This window comes from Ailuropoda melanoleuca, chromosome 11, assembly GCF_002007445.2.
Source record: "Ailuropoda melanoleuca isolate Jingjing chromosome 11, ASM200744v2, whole genome shotgun sequence".
NCBI lineage: Eukaryota > Metazoa > Chordata > Mammalia > Carnivora > Ursidae > Ailuropoda > Ailuropoda melanoleuca.
In genome coordinates this window covers 79,808,698-79,831,429 of record NC_048228.1, presented here as the reverse complement: position 1 = coordinate 79,831,429, position 22,732 = coordinate 79,808,698, and the positions used below count along the sequence as shown (strand labels likewise).

Sequence of the window (22,732 nt, the reverse complement as noted above, 5' to 3'; positions counted from 1 at the left end):
CACATTGCACTTACTGCCTCAGGAAGACACTATTAATCAGCTCAGTGTATAGATGGGAAGGCTCACCTTAACTCAGGTTACCCGGCTAGCAAGTGGCTGACTTGGGGCTTCAACCCAGGCCTGTCTGCCTCCAGGACTCTCCTTTTACCCTTCGTCAAACCGTCTTCAGATGATCTAATTCCTAACTCCCGCTGTATTTTCCTCTTCCTCTTCCAGGGATCCCCCTCGTGCCACCCCTTAGCCCTTGTCACTCCAGGGTTGAGCTCAAATATCAAATCCTGGGAGAAGCTCTTCCTGAGCACCCTGATGGTGCCCCCCGCCACCTTCCACCCCAAGCACGTGTATTGTGTTATCCTGTCTCATTTCTTGTGGCATAAAACACTAACTGCCTGAAATTATCTTGTTTCCTTATTCGTTGTCCTGCTTCTTTCTGACTTTCCTTCGCGTATCTCATGAGAAGGCAGGGACCTAACCTATCTTGGAGCTGCATCCCTAGTTCCTAGAACAGTGCCTGGGATGACGTAGGCACCCAGTCCGTATTTGTTGAATGAACAAGTGGCAGGTCGGCACAGAGGAAAACCAAAGGGCAGTGTGTGCCAGGCGCTGCTGCTGCCGCTTTTGGAGACGGGGAGAGCTCTGGATCCTGCTTCAGGACTGTCCGTAAACGTCAGATCACATGTACACATGTTCGTTTACCAGCAAGCTACTCGGATTTTTTTTTTTTTTTTAGCCATTTCATTAACTAAAAGCCATTTCATTAACTAAAAAATTTTGACCCACGTAACACTTCCTACAGATACTGTCAGGTTCTGTGTTCTCCCCAGTAGCTTTAATATAGGTGCACCTGCCTTCGAAGAGAGTGGAATTTTCAAGTTAATCTAGTATTGTAACATGCGACTCTTTTGGGGCTTTTGGCCTTGATGACTAGATTCTTTTTGATCCAAAAAAGGCCACAGCTGGTACTTAAGGGCTATGTTGTCTGGGCCCCTGGAAATAGTCCCCCCCCCCGCCCCAGTTTGGGCGGTACCTGTCCAACCTGTAGCATTTCAGTGGGGTGCTGACCCTCTCTAGATGGTAGTACCTTTGGGCTCAGGCCATCAGACTGCTGAAACCCGGGCTGACTCTCGGACCTCTGCGAGCTGGGGGACCCATCTCGGGCTTCCTGTCAGGACCATAGCACCACCTGAAGAGGGGACCCTTTGGAAGTTATCTTCTCCATCTTGAGATGGAGAAACTTGCCTCGGATCTGTGTATTTCACATGCTATAACCCTAAAGAAGTCACACCTGTCCTGCCTGTTGAGTAATTTGGGGGAGAGTCTGGAGCGAATTACTAAGTGAACAGGTCTAATGGAATCCTTCCACAGGATCATCCTGTGCCCCCACTTCACTCTTAGCAGAGAGGCTGGCTTTACATTTCGAGTTCCCCTGGGTGCGAGTTGTGCTGGGAATATGTATTTTGTAAGAGAATATGCGAAATGTTCCCACAAGACAGATGTTTAGATTCTAGTAGCCAAGGAACACAGGGAGCAGTAGAAAGAAAGGAAGCGGTAGGAGAAGACCCGACGTTTGTGTTCTAGGCTCCCCCTAGTCAGCACCTCCTGTGTACCCGGCCTCTAGCAAGTGCTTGTGGGTAACTGAGCAGTTGACATCAGTGGTTATCACAATCCAAACAGAGTATCTAACAGTGTAATAATTCTTCTCTCACAGCCTGTGGGTGGGATAAGTAACAACACATGTAGCAGGTATCCGGTTCTGACACCTGCGTGTGTGTGTGTGTCCGTCCGTCTGTCCCCACAGATCCAGATGTACCAGCTCTCGAGGCTTCTTCATGATTACCACAGAGACCTCTACAATCACCTCGAGGAGCACGAGATCGGCCCCAGCCTCTATGCCGCCCCCTGGTTTCTCACCGTGTTCGCCTCACAGTTCCCCCTGGGATTTGTAGCCAGAGTCTTTGGTAAGTGTGTGTCCATCCGTTTGCCCAAACCAGCTTTCTCCTCTCAGGTGGGAAACGTGTATTCTCGTTCCCTGGTGAGCCTCCTTACTTTTCTACCTGTGTCTTCGACAAGAACAGGGTGTTGTTTGACATTCAGAGTCTAGTCGGCACTGGGCTTTGTGAACTTCAAGACCGGCTTCACGTCTGGTACTCATTGGGCTTCCCTGGACGCCGTCATCTGGTGGGGTTTAGACCCACTTGTCTCTTGTCCAGAGCAAACATCTTTAAAGACTTGGCCAGGGGGCCCGTGCATGTCTTCCAGGCTTGTGTCTCTCATGAATCGTCTTCCTCAACCTCTCTGACCTGAGACTCTGTGCATTGATGGCCCCTTAAAACTTCAGCTGACGACTTCTAGGCTCCTCTTCTTTCTCAGTTCCCTTCACATCTCCTCCTCCCGTTTCTCTTCTTCCCCTGCCCTTGGCTCTTCGTTTCCTCTGCCAGCTCACTCTGGAAGGACCCTTCCCCCCCCACCCCCGTGCTGATGACTCACTGGTCCACCCTCACAGGCCCCAGCCTCATCTTCCCCGACACCTCAGCGCCTTCCACGTGAGTGCCCCACTGTGACCGTAGGCGGCTCACATGTCATACCATCTCCTACTTTCTTGACTTACTTTTTGAGAAGATCGTCTCTGTGAGAGTTAAGCGGGTGTTCACGTGCAGAGTCTCAGAGCAGCCTTGAGATGGCAGGGCTCAGCACGTGTGTTGCACTCTAGGGGCCGAGTGATGCTCTGAGCACGGGCAGTTTTTGCACAGTGGGTTTTCCCTACTTCAGAGTGAAAGAATCATTTTGACAACTCAGGTTTTTAAAAAACATTTATTTTTTTTTTTACTATGGAGGTTATTAAAAAATTGGTAATCATCACCCATCAAGTGTTTTTAAAATGTTACTGATGTTCGGTCACCTGAAAGTTTAAAAGTCTGTAATCTTCTCATACTTTTTTAGATTTGCTTCTGGAATTAGAGAACATCTCAAAGCGGGGGAGTTGTGTCCAGAGCCATTGAGAGAGGACTACTTTGGCATGCTTGGGAAAGACAGCTTTGTAGATCCAAATGCTAGAAACCCTGAAATTTGCTTTTTAACATAGGTGGACACCGACTTGGTCTTCGCACCTCTTTCCCCCAGAGTACTATATTTTTAGTCTTACTCCTACCCATAACAACTTCTAAAGAATGGCCCATTGGGCTTTACTAGAAGAATCTGTGTTCTTAAAATATTCACTACCCCACCCCCTTTTGCATAACTCCCTCCCCAAACTGATTCTTAATTTCTGTCCCTTAAAAAAAAAAAATTGGAAAAAAAGAGATACCAAAAAAATCTCTCCTGGTTAAATAAATCATTAGTGAGATTTCATGAAGGTTTTATACCATAGTTTAAAAAGAAGATAATTGGGGCACCTGGGTGGCTCAGTTGGTTAAGTGTCTGCCTTCAGCTCAGGTCCTGATCCCAGCGTCCTGGGATGGAGCCTGTTCAGTGGGGAGTCTACTTTCCCCACTTCCTCTGCCCCTCCCCCTGCCTGTGCTCTCTCTGTCTCTCAAATAAGTAAATAAAATCTTTAAACAAAAAAAATAAAATAAAATAAAAATAAGTAAAAAGAAGATAATTATAAAAGCCTCAAAGAAAAAAAAAAAAGCCTGAAAATTGTCTGCTTAGTTTACTAACAAAAGAGTCACCAAAATCATAAGATCTCTAGCTGTAGGCTGAAGTCTTTTCTTACCAAAAATGTGTGTGTTTTTCTAGTTTTCTTACTCTGGAAATTGTAAAGAAAATCATTAGTCCACTTTTTCTCCTGACTTTTTACTGTACTCTATTACAGTGTAATAGAAGTGAAGATCGAAAGAGGTGGGAGGGGAGGCGGGGGTTGGTGTTCATGGTTTGGCAACAGCTCAAGCATGGAATTACAGCACTTGTGAGAAAAAATTCTGCAAAGGGGACTCCGACGGAGGGTCAGCACTGAGGGATCACCGCCTGGCCTTCAGCTGCTGCCCTGAAGGTAGCTCTGGGGACGCCAGGGCCGCAAACGTCTGGGAAAGAGTCTCTCCTTGCGTTAAGTAAGAGGCACAAACAACAAATTCTGTCTTGGAGATGACAGTCCTCCTGTTCGAGCACATTAGCAGCTCTAAGGCGCATTCTGACGACTTCGTAAATGAAGAGCTAAAGCCAGCAAGAGCAGGGTGTTTCTATTACGTAATCAGTGTGAGTCTCGGAGGCTCTCCTGCATTATGCGTAAAGATGCCCGTGTGCGTGACTCCTGGGTCCCACAGAGCCCTGCTGTACTGCGTGGTCAGTGTCCGGCTGGCTACGGCTCCTCAGAGTGTAGGCAGGAAGTGGGAACTCAGGGCGGCACTGTGTGTGATGTCATTTTGCAAAAACTGTTGGTTTTGGTTTTGATTGTTTTTGGACGATCTATTCCATCTACCATACTTAAAACCAAACCGTTTTATTAGTAGGTTCCATAGACAGGTTTTTAAAAAATCACTTCTGTATTTAGCATTGGTGACTTGAACCATGTTTGTTTAGCTCTGTGATGGTGGATAGCTTAGTTTTAAATCCCCAAACCTGCCATTCATATCCTGTAGTCTGTTTTGGCCTGAAGCCCATTTCATTGTAAGCCTGTGGGCCTGAATAAACCCTAAACACAAATGGACCTTTGTCAGCTGTTCACCGTTTCATACGTACGTGCGGGGTTCTCAGCCTGCAGACGGCACAGCTTATATTAATTAACAGGTCACTTTGCAGTGAGTACGTGCCCCTCAGAGGAGCACCAGCAGTGATGCACGTGCCTTACCCCTCCCATGGTGATCCCACTTCCTGAACGTCAGCCCTTCTGCCTGGGGGTCATGGAGTTGAAATAGCTTCCTCCTGTAGGTGTCTAGTCCGGGTGGAGAGGGGTCCCCGGAGAGGTGCTTGCTGTGTTCACCTTCAGATCACACCTACCTTTGGCGGGGGGGGGGGNGGGGGGGGGGGGGGGGGGGGGGCGGAATCTGAAAAATAGGACCCGGCTTGCTCCCGATGGAGGAGGCAGCTGTGGTCTGAGGCTCCTGATGTTTGCTGGAGGGTGTGCTGCCAAGTCAATGCAGGAGGAGGTGGGAGGTGGAAAGGAAGGGTTTGGCAGAAAACACAGAAACCACCTGTAATACAGGGAAGGATTCAGAGAGGCTTTAGGACTAAAATAGACTTAGGAAAGCAGGATGGTTTAAATGGCCAGGAAAAAAGGCTCCCCTGGGGATCGCGACCAGCAATGGAGAAGTGAGTTTGTGCAAGCTCTGTTTGTGCTGTAGTCCTGCTGCAGACCTGCCATCATCCTTCATGTTCCTCCCACCTGGTCCCAGTAGGAAGGTGGGGCTCGCACACCTGGAGCACCCCAGCCTCCCAGGAGACTTAGGAGAGGGCTTGCCCTTGACAATGACAAAGGTGTCTGGAAAAGAGGATGCAGAGTAAGTTTGCTTTACTGGCCCTGGGCTTTGCGTAGATGCCCCCCCCCCTCGAAAACTGCACCTTTAGGTCATGGGGCATTTCAAACAGAGTTCCCATAGGTTAACACAGTAACAGAACAACAGTGCTGCTGAAGCGTCCTCAAAGGAAAGTAGTTATTTGCATTGTTCTCAGCAAATAATTTGCAAAAGTGGCCCAGTCAGCCGAATTTCAGCTTCCCTTTACTTCCTGCCTGATAAAGCCCTTTACCTGTATCTGGGTGGCTTGAAGCAGGAGGGGAGGGAAGTTGGCTGCAGTGTGGGGGGCACGGCTTCCCTGGGGCCGCCGGGGAGGCGCCCGCAGTTTGCTTTCTCGTGTGCTGTTTTTCACATGCAGGCAATGAACTCACTTTTCCTCTTTGGAGGAAAAGCCTCCAAAGAGGGTTTTTTTTTTTTTTTTTAATTTCCAGAATGTAAATGTATAAGGACTGGAAGATGGACAAAAATGAAAATAATTGGGTTGGAGGAGTGGGTTTATAGGTAATGTTTTTCTTTAGTATTCCTTAAAAGTTAAGTTCTAAAATTTCCAGAAGGAGAAAAAGGTAGTAATTGTTAAGGGTTATAGATACTGCCTCCCCAAGGCTAGTCAGATAAATTTAGTAGTCCCTGCCTCCAAGCAAAACCTTGGTGGGCAGGAGGGTTGGGGGGGACTAACCTTCCTTTAACTCTTCAGGCACATTCCTTCATCGTACACCCAAATGAGCTCCTTATTTGAGGCCTCCCCAGGCTGACGAGCTTCTGGGGCTGAGCTTCCCCAGCCTGACTCGTGTGGACAGCCGGCCGGCTTGTCTTCAGAAGGGTGGGCACCTGGAGTGGGCCTCCAGCAGCGCTAGGCAAGCATCTTGAGGCTGGCAGCTGGCCCCCTGAGTCCCTGGTGGGACTCAGGGTGGTCTCCTCTGTGGTGGCTTTTCTCTGTCTAAAGCTAAATAGCCTTGGCAAGGATCAGACTCACACTGGATCTCGTTAACATCACCTCCTTACCCATGTCCTGACCTACTCAGAAAAAAGGGAACAGAAAGCCTTGGGTGACCCCTCCCGTGTTCTGGGTAGTTAGAATGCTGATGTCTGGACAGAAAGCCCCTGGTGACCTGGCCCCACCCTGTGCTCCACAGAGCCGGAGCTCTTGCCTTACCATGCTCTTCAAGCTCCCGGACATGGTGTGCTGCTCTCACACCTCTGGGCACTTGCACCTTCTTTTCCTCCTTCCTTCCTTCCTGACTCCTGATCTCGCAGATTTCTATTGGTTCTTCAAGATTGGGTTCGGCAGCCGCCTTTCCTTAGACTTTTCTCATCCCTTTTGTTCTCATAACACCTGGTGTAACTCTACCAAACCAACAGCTTTTGGTGTGTCTGCAATTTGCTCTTTGTGCTTTCGTTCAGGGCTTGATCTCGGTGCCTAGTACAAAGCCTGGCATATGTTAGATGCTCAGTGAATGCTTGCTGACTTAATGAGAGAAACTTAGCAGATAGACCAGTAAGTGCTCTTAAGGTGCTGGAAATAGCATTAGGAAAGAACATTTGTATTCTATTAAATACAGACCCAACAAGACAAATACACCCAGGGCTATATTTTCAAAGAGTGTAACAACAAAACAAACCCACCACCTCTCCCATTTTTTTTTTTTTCTTTAAACAGCCCAGAAAAGTCAAGAGTTTAGAATGCTAGGGAGCACTCCACTAAGCAGATTTGTTATAAAAACCAAGATCCTGGGGCGCCTGGGTGGACTCAGTCCATTAAGCATTTGACTCTTGATTTCAACTCAGGTCATGATCACAGGGTTGTGAGATTGAGCCCATGTCTGGCTCCACGCTGGGTGTGGAGCCTGCTTAAGTAAGATTCTCTCTCCCTCTGCCCCCCCACCCCCCCCTCTCTAAAACAACAACAGCAATAACAACAAAACCACCAAAATCCTAATGGAATAAAACATGGAAGACCTGTTGTCTGCCTTAAGAGATTGCTGATTTGGATTGCATGTTTGATTGTGCTCATAAAACTTCCCGATAATTATTTCTCTTACTTGGCTTAGATGCGGCACTGTCTAGTTTCTAGTTACGCGTCTCTCAGACTAAAAACACTGAGCTGTGGCAACTGGGCCAGTCATGCAGTCCTGCCCCAGGACCCTTGCACGGAAGGCTTGGTACTTATTCTGACAGATGCCATCAATATTTGTTCAGCTGTAAATATTGACCTATTGAAAGGAAGCCTTGCTGTCTAAACCACAGAAGCTTCAAATTTGTTTTGGGAAATATTTCTTTTTAAAAACATCTTAGTTATGGTGCTGTTTGAGATCTTTATTTTCTATAGTGATGAATTACTTGGGTTAGACTGTGTATTTCATAAAGCATACATTTCACAAGAATATTCTTACATAGGGCTGACATGATACACATAGTACTTCCCCTAAGAAGCTCAGATCCCAAAGATAACGACCAGTTCTCTAATTTATCTTCCCAGCCTCTGTAGCCACACCTAAGGAGGCTGCCCTCACTCCTCCACCTTCGGGGGGCGGTCCGAACTGTGAGAAGTTGTGGTGTTTGTGGAAGCAGTGTGGCCCTGAGCTCTGTGACAGAGACGGGCGACACCCACCCTGGCACCGGGTCTGCTGGTGTGGCTGAGGCCTTGGGGAAGGTCACAGGGCACCCCCAGGGCTGACCCAGCTGGCCGGCGCCCCTGCCCTGTGCACTGTCCACAAACCACTCCAACGCGGACCCCTTCCTCTGCCCCTTCCCCGTGTCAGCAGCTTCCAGCCTTTCCTGTTTCTTAATGGCTTTTTTGCCTCGTCCTGCTAAACCCCTCAGAGAAGCCCAGTGCTGGGGGGTTCTTTCTCTCACCTGCTTTTGTCTTCCAGGACTTGGTGAACACGTCTTTGTCTCTCTCATTATCCTGCAGCCCTCACCCACCATGTTGACAGTTGCCTCTGATTAGATTTATGCCCTCGTCTTTAACATTATATTTTTCTCTTGTATTTTTAATTCCAGTTGTTAGGTTACTTGCCTGAATTTAGTCATCCAACAGTTAGTTGCTAGGAGTGTGCTTTGGCCCCAGGACGGTTTAACTCTTTCTCAGGTGGCTTCAGCTCTGTGAGGAAGGGGGAGCCAGGGCGAGGCCGGCTGCTCACCCCGTTGCCCGGGCCATTTGCCCTCCCTCTCACCACGTCCAGTCAGTGTACGGGTTGCTAACATTGGCCAACTGTTCTAAGAAAAAATTATGGCAAGAACTGGAAAATAATTCTGACAGAGTTCTTTGAATTTCTCTGAAGGAAGATGGTTTTTACTGTATTGTTAAGCTAAAATCCAGCATACTGGAAAGTATTTAGTAATGTACTTTTGCAACTCTGCAGACATTGTATAGATTTTAGAGATCTTTAGTTCAATTCCTTATTTCAAAACAGGGGAAAGAAGTGCATTTTTTTTTTAACTTAATTTCTGATGCTGTGTATCTAAAAATCTTTCAGTTTTACTCATAACAATGTGTTTTAGTAACTCCTTTAAAACCCCAGAGCATTTCTAGAAAAATAGTTTAATAAAAAGTTTTCTTTAAGCTTTTGAAGCATGTTTGAGTTTAATATATTTTTAGAACAATAACAAAAATGATTTATCTGAACCTGTGACAAATTCTTAGCAGTACGTTTATCTGTATTTCTTTTATTATTTGCAATATTGTCTTGACAACCTTATCTGAAATATCAGGCACTTAAAAAGGAAATAAAGTTTGCAATTTGGGCTTCTGTTTCCCACCATCCTGGTCTGATGTGTGGACAAGAAAACGCAATGTTATTTCATCAGAAACTGGCCTGGTTTAACTTTCTGCATTTCTGTGTTTTCCCAGATATGATCTTTCTTCAGGGATCAGAGGTCATATTTAAAGTGGCATTAAGTCTGTTGGGAAGCCATAAGCCCTTGATTCTGCAACATGAAAACCTAGAAACCATAGTTGACTTTATAAAAAACACCCTTCCCAACCTGGGCTTGGTGCAGATGGAAAAGACCATCAGTCAGGTATGACTCATTCCGACCTTCCAAAGGCTTACGCCATCCTGAATTTAGAAAGCTTAATTTTCTTTTGATTGGGACCTCTCTCCTACCACCTGGTATCGTGGGCAGCATCTCGTGTGTTGCCCAGCAGGTAGGAAGCACATGGCGGAACATGTGCGTGTCCGAGTGCGAGTGTGTCGGGAATGTGATGGGGCTGTGCCACGTGCACACAAGGGGGCAGTGGTCAGGGGTGATAACCACGGGTTATCAGTAGTTGCTTCTAATTAAGAGGCCTCACCCCTAGTTGTTTGTTCTTCTGAAACACATGTGCTATTCAGTGTAGGCTCTTAACAGTAGGAGTGCTGTGANAATTAAGAGGCCTCACCCCTAGTTGTTTGTTCTTCTGAAACACATGTGCTATTCAGTGTAGGCTCTTAACAGGAGTGCTGTGATNTAACAGTAGGAGTGCTGTGATTTTTTTTTTCTGCTGCATGGTATTATTTGGAATTTTCTAAAAATAACCCTTTGATAGCAAAATCAGGATAAAGAGTATATATTCTAGAGGTTCGTTCCACAATGTTTTTTTTAAATAGCATTCAGTTTCACATCTGTGGCTTCAGCACCTCTGGTTCCTGTAGCCAGTGGAACCGTTTCTCCCAAATGTTAGGGGTGGGGGTGAATTGAGCCAGAATCACAACTAGATCAATTCAATGGTCTGGTTTAGGGGTGGGAGCAGATTTTGACTCTGTGTAAAGAAGAATCTTCTAGTAACGTGTGCTGACTCTGAAGGACTGAGCTATTTAGCAGAGGGTGGATCAGCACTCAAGTGTCCAGAGGCTAGATGACTGAGAATGTTCTGGAAGGGATTTCTCCATCGGGGCCAGCACTCAGGCCCCTCCTAAGCCTAGAATTTACCGCACCTGCTCCCAATACAATGAAAACATAGAGCAGTTAGGTAAAAACAAGTAGTGAAACGAAGCTGTTTTGTAAACAAATCCTTACTCTGAGGCCTTCTGACAGTCCAAGGGGAATCTGATTCTGGCGGAATGCACCCAGCTGTGGTGTTTCTGGTTGTATTCGCTGTGCCTCCTTCAGTGTGGAGCACGGACAAGGAAGCAGGTGTGGCCTGGGGAGGGGAGCCGGTGTGAGCCCGGGTGACTTTGGATCTCTGCACATTTCCTACGCCTGTGCTTCGGAAGGGCGCTGCTTTTCCACTCTGCACTTTTCGTTTTTAGTGAATTGATGCATCTCTCTGTATTTTGCTTCCCTGGCATGTTTCTCTCAATGTGAATAGCTTTGGCTTGTTCAGGCCCTGCTTTCTGCCAGGTTCTGTGTGAATGTACATATGCACATGATCTCATCTCATCGTGACCGCGTTCCTGAGAGGATAGGTGGTTTTAACCCATGAGGAGCAGCACGGAGGGTGCGAAGAGACAAACTCACTGGCCCACGGTCACCCTGCTGCTGAGGGGAGTGGTGGCGTCTCTTGTATCGACGTGACGTGGCAGCTTCTCAACACCACCACGTGCCTCTGGGTATCATTTAACTACAGAGATTTTTCTGTATTTTACCTGTATGTTAATACTGAATTCTCTGCCCTTTTGATTCCTTAAGTTTTGGCATTTATGTGCACTGATTCCCTTTTAGAGCTCTCACTGCATATAATCCTACTTTATGGCCACTGGGCAAACACAGAGAGCCTTTACCTAAAGTCTGTGCCTGGTGAGTGCCTCGCCCTGGCCCTTGGCTCTGCGGCAGGCTGTCACAGCTGACATTCAGTTTACCTCCTGGACATGAGCCCGAGAAAAGAATCCCATTTTCTCTTCCCTTTTCTGTAAAGAATACTTATTCAGAGTATCAGGTTTTCTTTAAATGTTGGAAGAATAGAAATAGACATGGCATGGGGAGAGAAGAGGGGTGTGTGTGTGTGTGCGTGCGTGCGACCCGATTTGTTTCAGGCAACTGTCTTGAACTTGGGATCCTTTATCCCACTGACTCCTTAAATAATCCTGGGATGTGTAGTACAATCCCCATTTGATAGGTGGGGAAACTGGGCATGGAGAGAGTAACATGCCCAACACCCCATGTGCGGTGGCCAAGCCAAGAATGTGATGTGTCTCTGACACCAGAGGCCATCCTGTGCAGAAAACGCACATGGAATCCAGTAATTGCAAGCGTGGTAAGAGCCACAGTGGTGCTCGTGCAAGGGCATATGGGATCCAGGCTGGTGGAATGAGCGCTACTGACTGGGAATGGGGAGAGTTGAGTTCAACTGGGCCCAAGGAATGAGCTAAGAGCAGGGGTCAGCACACGTTTTCTGCAGTGGGCCAGATAGTTCAGGCTTTGGGGCCGGAAGGTCTCTGTTGTAATCACTCCACTCTGCCTTTGCAGCACAAAGGCAACCAGATAATATGTACATGAATGAAGTGACCATGTTGCAGTAAAATTTTGTAAAAACATGTAGTGGAACAGATTCCGTCCACAGGCGGTACTCTGCTGATTCCTGATCACAGGCATGGGAATGAGAGTTGAGAGAAATTCTAGATGCCTCTGCATTGAACTTTGAAGGAAAGGGTGGTTGTGGCTCGGGAGCAGCAGTGTAGGGAATGCAAAATCTACATTTTGGAGCCCAGGTTTTCATCCTACCAAAAGATGGGGAGGCCAGCTCTCTGCCCTCTTGCCCTCCCATGCTTTCCATCTGACCTGACATCTGTCAGGCTCACGGCCCCCTCCCCACCTAGAGGGTGCTCTGTTTTCAAGTTCCACTCGGAGATGAGGCCTGAGGTACAGTGCGACCCTTGGGCAGCCTGAGAGGGCCCCCAGGTTCCAATCTTGGAGTCCACAGGGCACAGGTGACAGACACATTCACTGCACACGACAGAGCATATTGTCTTGTATGTAGACGGGCAGAGTCCGGATGGTCCTCTGTGATAGTTACAGCTCCGTTTCTTTCGATGCTTTTTCTGTAGGTGGCCTCAGCTCGAGCAGTGGGGACAGAGCCTGCATCCAGGATTGGGGGGAGGGTAGCTAGGGATAGGGCGCTGAGGCTTTGGCTCAGGATGGGCAGGCCAGGAGCGGCCACAGCGGGGTGGGTCCAGAGTTGCCAGAGTCCAGGGCAGAAGGAGAAGGGTCTCTGCAGTCTCTGTGGCAGTTCCTCAGTTTGACTTAACTGTCAGTTGAATATGAGCCATAAAAATCTTCTGACCCAAGAAGGGGGAAACCCTGGGAATAAACAGAAACGAAGAGAAGGAGGTCAGGTTTGTATGCTTGTCACGGTGAGAGCTGTCTGCCTCTGCCGGCTCATTTCAGTCTAAGGAAGAAAATCAGAGTTGGAGGGGGGCTTTGGGAGACAGAGCAAAGAGCCTGTTTTCAACATCCTTTGGGCGTTCAAAGTGTGGCCCCAGACCCGCACCTGTCATTGTACCCTGTAGGAGCTTGTCAAAAATGCAGAATCTGGGGCCTCACCCCAGACCTGCTGAGTCAGAATCTGCATTTTAACGAGATCCCCAGGGGATTCACACACTGGGACACTTGAAAAGCTCTGCCATGGGCAGCTTCATTGAACACACTAGACAATTCCCTGTTCTAGTGGAGCTTGTAGGATAGAAACCAGAATCTTAACAAGGTTCCTTTGTTCAGAAGACGCTCCTCAAAATCACAGTGCTGAGACCGCCTCTTCTGCACAGGGAGGAGCCCTCGTGGCTTGGGCAGTTGGCACTGCTGAAAACAAGGACTTTTTTCAAAGGCCAAACAGTGCCATACCGAAAGGGTGGGGTGCAGTGAAGAGGAATATTTTACCACTGGTATTGTTTAGAATTGCTTGCATGTGGTGATAATAAAAAACAGGCCAGTTTTTAGTTGGGTTTCTTATTTTTAAATTCACTATAGGCATTGTAGCCCCTCGTGGCCGATCCCCGGGCACGCTGCTCCACTCTCCAGCCCTTGCGATGCCACTGAGATGGGCAGACCTAGGGGGAGTGGCCAGGGCCTGGAGGCTGGGAAGGTGGAAAGTAAGCGGCCAGTTCTGCAGACGTCAGGGTTAATGGCTTCATTATACAGAGTGTCCACAGACTGCAAAGAGGAACTCATTGGGTCTCTAATAGCAAATGAGCCAAGAACATAAACAGACAATTCACTAAAGAGGAGGTCCGTCTAGTAAACAAATATCTGGGAAAATATTTAGCTTCGTGCATAATTTAAATAACATACAATGCTTTACCTACTAGATTAACAAAATGAAACCGGTACCCAGTGCCAGGGATAGACTGTAGCTGGCACCTTGGGGTGTCGTTGTTAATGGCGGTGTGCATTGAGCATTTCCATTTGGGAGGCAACTTGGCGATGTGTATCATACACCAGTAGAATATTCATACCCTTTGACTCAGTAATCCCATTTCTTGGAATGTTTCCTTAGGACATAATCCAAATTATGGGAAAAGCCATATGTACGAGGATGTTTAGAGTTGTCATTTATAACTACAGAAACTTTACAAGTAACTAGATATCCAGCACTTGATGAATGGGTTAATGTGGTTATGACTCATCGAGTAGGTAGAGCAATGAAGCCATTTGTAATTATGGTCAAGAAGAATATCTAGCCACTCGAAAAAGCCTTGTTTGAGGACCTGGGCTCTCCTTTCTCCACCAGCCACATACTGCCATGCTTTGGGATCAATTCTAGGGCATAACTGCAAAATCCAGGGCTCTCAATATTTCAGCAGCCAGGAGATAATGATGCAATTAAGCAGCGATGATTATGACCCAGATGGTTCCTGGGAATTAATGGAGTCCTGAAAGAGTACACAGCTTTGGGCCCAGCTGAGAGCCATTAACCTTAGCAGGTCATCAATCTGTATTAAAGGCCACAGGTTTTGTTCCCAGGTTTTCCAGATTAGTAGCTCATTTAAAAATAAATCTCGTGGAAGAAAAAAGCGTGCATTTACTGTGCCTCATATTTATAATTCTGCACCAGTGCCACGGCAGTCTCGGTTTTAATGTTCGCGGTTTTTGCTCTGTTTGAGCTATTCAGAGGTTCCGTGATGTGGCATCCTTTGTAATTTGGCTAAAGCACAAGGTTGAATGTGAGGGTTTCATGACAAGCGCATGGAAGCAGCTTCCTTAGCTAAGTGAGCACCTACTCACCTTGCCAGTCCTGTGCTGGCAACTCCCATCACTTGCCTCCCGTAATACCCACAGCGATGCTGGAGGGGGGTGCCCCCCCCCCCCCCCCCCGCCCCGTGTCAGGGGCCAGGAACCAAGGCCAGGAGAAGTCAAGTAACTGCTTAAGGTCATTCAGGGCATCGCCAGGGGAGCCCCGCTTTGAGGGCTGAGTCCATTTTCTTGACTATAGTATAGAGATGGTAATCCCTGCTGACCTCACAGTCACTCTGGGGGACAACAGAGAATTGCCTATCAATACAGCAAACTTTCACACGCGCACACACACCATGAATACAATGTGTATTAGTTTTTCAGCATAGAATGACTTTTGTGCCTAATTGGTCTTGTCCATTGAATTAAAATGAAAAGCAGGAAGCTGAAAAATTAATCTTCAGGCAGAGAAGATTGTTGGGAATGGTGAGAAAGTAAACATGGTTTTGAATATCGATTTCAGGGAAGATAGGATTCATCCATGTTTGAATGCTAACAGGGCGCCCTGGGCAGGCGGGGGAGGGAGGGGTGGGGAATGAGTTTTTCATTGATTTTCACTGCCTTGGAATTTCTTTCTTAAGGAAAGGCAGTGAAGAGTTCCTTTGTGCTCTTGTTAGGTCTAGCTTCGTCCTCCAAATGTGTGTTCTGTGATGCTGGCCTTGTTTCTATGGAACCAGCTTGAATGCTCAGACCCACACACAGAGCCACCCAGGGACTTCACTCCTGTGCTCAGAGCCACAGCCCGTGGGGCGATCCCACGGAAACAGCTGGGGAGAGAGGCTGTGGCCGCTCCTCTTCAGCGCAGCTCCCATCTAGCTCACTCAGAGAAAGTACAAACACGAACAACTCACTTGCGCACTTTGGGGCTGTTTTTCACACGGGTGGTTTTTTGATCACTGTTACTATTATGGGCAGGAAGGCATTGTTTCGTGTTCACTCATCTGTGTGGGCGGTATTTGGGTTTTGGCTCATTTCTGCATATCTTATGTGCAAAGGAGGGTTTTTTAGTAAACAGTTCCATTACTTAGCTGTTCTTGTAACTCTAAAAACCCAAGTGAGCTATAATTAAACTTTGACTCGGTGACTGGGCAAATGGGGCTATGATTCTTTTGTTTTTTTCCTCTCTCTTTGACCCATGGCTGATGTGTCTAACATAATAGAATTTTCAGAGAAAAAGGAAATCTGTACTGAAATAAGAACTAAAAATAAATTTTTATGAAGAGCTGTTTAAAAAGTAAGGCTTGGGGGGCACCTGGGTGGTTCAGTCGTTAAGCGTCTGCCTTCGGCTCAGGGCATGATCCCGGCATTCTGGGATCGAGCCCCACATCAGGCTTCTCCGCTGGGAGCCTGCTTCCTCTCCCACTCCCCCTGCTTGTGTTCCCTCTCTCGCTGGCTGTCTCTCTCTCTGTCAAATAAATAAATAAATAAATAAATAAATAAATCTTAAAAAAAAAAAAGTAAGGTTTGGGCTTTTGGAAGATGAGTTATCAGAGACCCATACCTCTTGTTACCTTGGGTTTATGTCTCAATGCTTCTTTTGTTCTTTCTTCCCAAGTAGAATTGTTTACCTTTTCAATGCAGGGAATTGTCCTTACTTATCACTGACAGTACCAGGCCCAGAGTAGGTGCTTAAGGGATGCTTGTTGACATGGTCGCGCACGCATATGTGTGATTTTTCTCACTTTCAGTGCCTGATGACTTTTCTGTATATAACAGGTGTTTGAGATGGATATCGCTAAACAATTACAAGCCTATGAAGTTGAGTACCACGTGCTTCAAGAAGAACTTATCGATTCCTCTCCTCTCAGTGACAACCAAAGAATGGACAAATTAGAGAAGACCAACAGCAGCTTGCGCAAACAGAACCTTGACCTCCTGGAACAACTGCAGGTAGAGCATGTTTATAAAGCCGCGTCCTGAGCCCTGAGCGTGTGGTAGATCATTAGCGCACCAAAGCAGCAGCAGGCGGGGTTTCCCATGACCGCAGGACCTCTCTCCCCCGGTCTGTTTATAGTTGGGATCAAAGGTATCCCAGGAGAATTGGTCCTTTTTATTAAGGAGCAGAAGATTATCCTTTGCTGAGGTCAGACAGTACTGGAACTTTTGAGAGGCTGTCTCTGCACTTAACCCTTTTAGGAGAGGGACCCAGCGATGGACTGGGGTCCAGGATGCTGAGGGGCTATTCGCTGAATGCCCACAATTGTGCTTTGAGTCATAACCAGAGAATCAAAGGCTTGGGCTTCTGCGAGCGAAACCAGCTAGGTCCATGGAGGGATGTTAGGGGAGGGGAGTAACACAGAGATCTACCTAACAAAATAAACCAGAGCATATGGTCATGATTTGTGAGTCCTTACTGCAAATACAGAAGTTTGGTTAATGAGGGACATAGTTCTCCCCTTTAGAAGCTTCCATTTTAATGTGGATAAATGTGGATGAGAACATGTGGGTAGAAAGGCAAACAGACCATGCATACGGAAGGGTGAGATGAGGTAAGCCTGGGGATGTAGTGCAGAAACCCAGCTCTCGCCAGGTCCCATGTTGTCTCCACCTACACTGTCGCCCTGGGCAGACTGCTGGCCTGCCCTGTCCTGATTCCCTCGTCTGTATGACACACAGTCCCTAACTGCTTAGCACAGCTCCTTTACACATCACATAGAATAAGGTAATGATACAGTCTGCTTTTTTAATGCTATGAGTGGGTGGTAATGCTGTTAATGTTCAGGAATTGTTTGGGGGAGATTTAAAAATTTTTTTGAGTTGCTGCAAAGACAAATACATATTTGTCCCCAAAGTATGTATTTTATGGTGTTTCTGGGCTGTCCTTAGAATAAGCCTTCTTCCATCCTGACCTAAGCCTCTTAGTTTTCTCCATAGAAAGTTGCCGCTTTGCAGACACAAGCTTGGCAGTGATATGAGAAAGGCCAGCATTTGAGAGCTTAATAAATCAGCCCTTGTCCAAAATGCATTCCTCCCAGCAGGGATTTATCCCAGGAGACCTAGTGGCTATTTACTGTAGAGGAACAAAGAAAAATGCTTTCCCTGCCCAGTCCTAACCACCAGGCACATTCTGAAATTTAGCTGCTTCTTTTCCCCTACGACTGAGATGTCCTAACTAAAAATATGCTTGTGTACAGTGTCTCCAGGATGTCTCGGCTCTCCCCGAAGGGGAGGCTCACGGGGAAAAAGAGCCTTATCTGCTCTGTAACAGTCGGTTGTGGAGGTGGTAATTTTAAGTGACTTCCAAACAAATTAGGGCTCTGAAATAGAACCTGATAGGAACATTTCTGACAATGCTCGGCCTTGCATTTGGAGCATTTGGCTCAGGAAGATAGGCAGTACGGAAATAGAAGATCCCGTTTATTGGGCTAATGCCCGTGTGATTTTTTAGTGGTAAAGGGTGCACGTAATTTCATGGTACTTCTGTGATGCTCTACCCCTTTTGTGACAAGAAAAGCTGTGAAAAGCTGCTCAGATCTCGAAATTTCTCAAGAAAGGCACCAGCCGGTAATTGGTCATGACAGACCGTCTTGGAATGGTCTCTGTTTCACCCAGCGGCTGGGCTCTTGTGGAGGGACCGTTCAAGACTGCAGCTGTGTGTGCCCACCAGTGTTTGGAGCCCTTGCCTTGCTGGGTGTCGGGCCACTGAGATTCAGAAGACACTGCTGCTGTCCAAGACTTGGGATGAGGATTACATTGTGTCAGTTTGTGGGTGCTTAAAGATCGTTTTCCCATTTCCTTCTTTGAGTCACATGGGTTCACTGTCTTGCAGCCAGACTATATATGTTCTGTAAAACTCACACCTCCTTTCCTTTTTTTTTTTTTGACAGTTTTCAGAGTCCAAAGATAGGTGTTAAATATAATAGTTTTTGACCACAGATCTTTGGTTTTTCCCAAAGTATCAAAATTGACCTGTTTTCTAGCTTTGTTCTGTTCCTGTTAGTTGTCAGACAGACCAAGGTCCCATTTATTTTCTTGTTAAACACCTAATGTTACCTAGCAGCTGAGAGTAAAGCGTTGCACCTGTTTTGTCCAACAGCACATATAAGATGATTGCATACACCTGCCAAATGGTGCCAAATAATAAGGGACATACATTTTTTTGTGATAAGCCACTGTGAGTCATCAAGTGCCCGTGAACTAGGTGCGGGGGGAGGCCAGACCCGTGTACAGGGTGAGATGTGTGTTTTTCCATGAAAGCGCTTTGGTCTCATTGAGGAGAGTGTCAGTCATGCAGAGCCGCTCACCGTGAAGCTGGGTGGTGCACGGGGATTCTGTGGGCCTCGAGAACGAGCAGTCCTTTGGGGAGGGGGTGGACCTGTCTCAGACCTCGACCATGGGTAGGGGTGTGAGGACCACAGAGCACTCCTTACAGGTGCACACTCAGCGTGACCCCGCGCCCCACCCCCCCGCCTGGTACGCAGACAGACTTGGGAGCTCAGTCCTTTCTTCCTTCTGTTTTGAGTGTTCCAGCCACACAGCCAGAGCTAGACTTTGAGTCGTGAGGTGTCTGCCTGGCACAAGTGTTGTCTTGTTCAAAAACCTGTTTCCCTTGTTTTGAAAATGAGAGAGAGAGAAAAAAATACATGTACCATTTTCCCCACCCCAACTAAACGGGAACGTGTGCAGAGCTGGACTGGATTAGCGAGAAGGAGCAGCAGCTCACTGACCCGGTGACCTGAGTGCTGCTGTATGTCGCTGTGAGCCAAGGAACAGGCCAGGAAGGCCTTGGGAACAGCAACCTCTAAAGGTTGGGGTTTCTGTGGTTTTCTCAGGAAACCCCTCAGCCTCACCAGAGCCACTGGTTGCCTGAGAAGCCAGCCCTGGTAGATGAGAATGGGAGGGGCAGTTGCTAGAGAGAAGCCCCTGTAAGTTCTCGTACCTGACGTTGGGTGCTAGGTGTGGAGGAAGCAGACTGGGCGGACAGGAGGACACCGCTTATCTCGGTGGCGGTGACCCGTCAGCGAGACGGTGCGTGTGGACCTCCGCACAGATGCTGGGCCATCTGAGCGCTCCGCATGTGGAGATACCTGCTTACGGCGGTAGGGAAACTAGAAAGGATTTTGGAGTAGAGGGCGGCTACTGCTGGGGCCTCCCCACGGGAACCATTTGCCTTTCGGTCTGAAATCAGTCTGTACGTATGAGTGTGTGTATTATACGAATAGGCCAGGCTGTGCTGCAGTAATAAATAAAGCTCCGCATCTCAGTGCTGTGGCCCAGCGGCAGTGGCTTTGTCCCTGAAGCTCCACCTCGTCGCCCGTATCAAAGCTGTCTTCCCTGTCCTCGGTGACGGGGGTTGGCCCCCTTTGCACTGTGAAGCCACCAACCATCTCAGAGTAGCCATAGCAGGAAAGAAGATGCCAGAGGCTCAGCGTGGCCCAGCCTCCCTGCAAGGGACCCTGGGAAATGTAGTCTTCCTGTGTGACTGGAAGCACTGATCTAAACTCATAGGGTTGTCTCCCCAGAACAGGGCTGCGAAGTGTCTCCAAGGCTGGGCAGTGGAGTGTAGAGTGCATTTCCTCCACCCATCCTTCCGTGTTCTCACTGGGCTGCTCACATTCTCTTCTCTTATTCTCCAGGTGGCAAATGGTAGGATCCAGAGCCTGGAGGCCACCGTTGAGAAGCTTCTGACCAGTGAAAGCAAGCTGAAGCAAGCCAGCCTTGCCTTGGAGCTGGAGCGGTCCGCCCTGCTGCAGACGGTGCAGGAGCTCCGGATGCAGATGATGGCAGCGCCACGCGGGCCGGAGCCTGACCTCACGAAGCCCGGGCCCACAGGCGACTGACGGCCCAGGACATGGCTCCTCGCCAGAGCACAGCTCTAGGGGACCCTCTGCGCCCCGTCCTAGCACTGTCCAGGCCTTAACCGAGAGGGACAGACGATGCCTGAGGAAGAGAACGAGGCATGACACGTGCTTCTCAGGGAGGCCGCTGGCTCCAGCATGGAGACTGTTCTGAATTAGAACGTGCAAGTCATGGGGACAGAGGTCCCAGTGTTTTTGTTGCTTAGGTTGCAATTCGTCCCCTTTCAGTCCTGATTACTGTACCCGGTAGGTTTAGGTGGCATGGACGTGAATAAATGCACCTTCATGTTTCCTTGTTGTTTCCTTTTTCAGCATCACTGTGCTTGCAAAGGACAGTTAGTCCTGTGGAAGCGCAAGGGCCGGGAGGGCTCGAGAGGAGTCCTCCGGCCCAGATGTGGCTCCATCGCTCTTCTGCCGCTCTTCTGACCACACCCTCTGGTCCCCAGCAGGCGGTGCAGCTGGCCCCTGTCCGTTCTGGCTATGGAAGCCCCAGACAACCATTAGGACATCTTGAATTTAGCACTCTCTTGGGTATTTACTGAAGTTTGTCTTTAAAAAAACAGTTTTCATTTTTTTACTTGGTCCTTAAGTATGAATCAAAGTCATCGTAGGTAAATGTTTTATGGGTAAATCACCCGTTTTTAGGCTCAAACCAAGTGTCGCTAATGAGCGACCTGCATCTGTAGACTCTGAGGTGTTTCTTTCTTTGTGGGTTTTCATCACCCTGTTAGAGCCGGGTATTTGTTTTTGCTCTTGTGGGACGCAGGGCAGCTGTGCGTCCCTTTGAGAGTCCGCCCTCGGGAATCACGTTCGCTGCAGAAGTAGCCGGCGCTTCAGGATCGTCATGGGCGCCAGAGATGCTGGGACTTTGAAAAAAGCCGATCAGATAGATGGCAGCTGAGCGCAGTTTTTCAGAGCCGGGAAGTGTGCTTTGACCATAACTCAACATGGTGACCCCTCCCTCAGGAGGATGAGAACCCTGTGCCTTCAACAAGCGAAAGCCCTCACGGCCGGTGTGGCTTCATTGGGTCCCCCGGTGAGGCCTCTGCACGAGCGCTCTCCGAATGCGCTGTCGGCTGAGAGAGAAGCTCTGAGGGGCCTTTTCTGACAGCAGGGCCACTCTGGCCTTTGTCATCGTAGTTCCCCCTAGCCCACAGGGCCTTCTTGTGATCCTCTCGGCAGTAGGCATCTCTTTCAGCCTGAGGTGAAAGGAAGGATTTTCATACTGGAAGTCGCCCCAGGTCTCCTCAGACATTTCCAAGGGTCATACGCGCTCTCCCTGGTGCCTCACAGTCGGCCAACATTTGGGACTCTCCTGTGCCCTGTGTCAGGGGATAGGAGTTCTCCTCCCAAATCAGGATGAGCAGCCCAGTAGCCTCTATCCCGAGCTGTTCCACCAGATAGAGGAGTTAACATTTGAGGGCTTCTTTCCACCTATTTTACTGTTTGAATGTTTAATAATGTTGAATTTTGGACATCTTATTACCAAGACTCAAAAAACATGGACTCTGCATTAAATAAGAAACGAGACAGCAATAAATCCGTGCCCACACTTTTATGGTGTCTGTTTTACTTATAAACTTTGGATTTTTGCTTTGCAGCCGAGGTACGGGAGTGCCTCATGAACACCAATCGGTCAAGGTGTGAATATTACCTAACCAGCAGTGAAGTCATTGGAGGTATGTTTCCGGTATTGTTACCCGAGTGCTAGTCACGTCACAGCACCTCTGCAGGGGGTGAGTCCTAGCAGTAATGAGACCAGCCATGTCAGGTGCAGGTGCCAGCCAGCGCGGGGAGGTCGCACAAGCCCGTGGGTACAGGTCGGACAGAGGCTCAGCCTGTGTAGGACTTAGCCAGGGAAAGAAACATCCAGAGAGCCAATTCACGTTACTGTGTGAGGATTTGCAGACGCACATTCTTAAACCAAGTAAATGTCATGTTCTGTTTTTCTCTAACACCAACTGTATGCACCTGCACACACGTGTGCACTTGAAGGTTGTCTTTCTTTTGATACCATTTATGGTCTCTTAGGATGTTATGAGCCCTCAGGAAGCACACAGTTACATATACATATATTTTTAAATGTGCATTATGTATGCGTTCCGTATAATAGAACTCAGTGCTATGTAATAACTCCCAGTCCCCGGCCCCTCTTGGGAGTTACATATGGATGGCATAACTGTGTCATTGTTTGTGTTTGTGTTTGGTTGGTGTATCAGGGGAGAAGAGTTGCTCCAAGCACTGTGGGATACAGCATTGTTACAGGAATTGGACCAAACAGGGCTGTGGAAGGAGCTGAGAAAGGAGAGTGTGGAGGAAGGTACTTGAGTCAAGAGGAGT

At 48.0% G+C, this 22,732-nt stretch overlaps 1 protein-coding gene across 11 annotated transcripts in view; it reads left to right on the top strand.

Annotated features, from left to right (window-relative positions):
• Positions 1-20,684, top strand: part of TBC1D1 (TBC1 domain family member 1) — a 236,496-nt gene extending 215,812 nt beyond the window's left edge. For 10 of the 11 annotated variants that reach the window (XM_034671960.1, XM_011233005.3, XM_034671961.1 and 7 more), the window contains 4 exons: positions 1,799-1,958; positions 9,298-9,467; positions 16,311-16,484; positions 20,171-20,684. In XM_034671960.1, coding sequence (XP_034527851.1) covers positions 1,799-1,958; positions 9,298-9,467; positions 16,311-16,484; positions 20,171-20,374 — 708 coding nt within the window. In that variant the 3' untranslated portion in view covers positions 20,375-20,684. Of the gene's footprint in view, positions 1-1,798; positions 1,959-9,297; positions 9,468-16,310; positions 16,485-20,170 lie in introns of those variants that run through there. The other variant, XM_034671962.1, reaches the window with a different exon arrangement.
• The last annotated feature ends 2,048 nt before the right edge of the window (positions 20,685-22,732 follow it).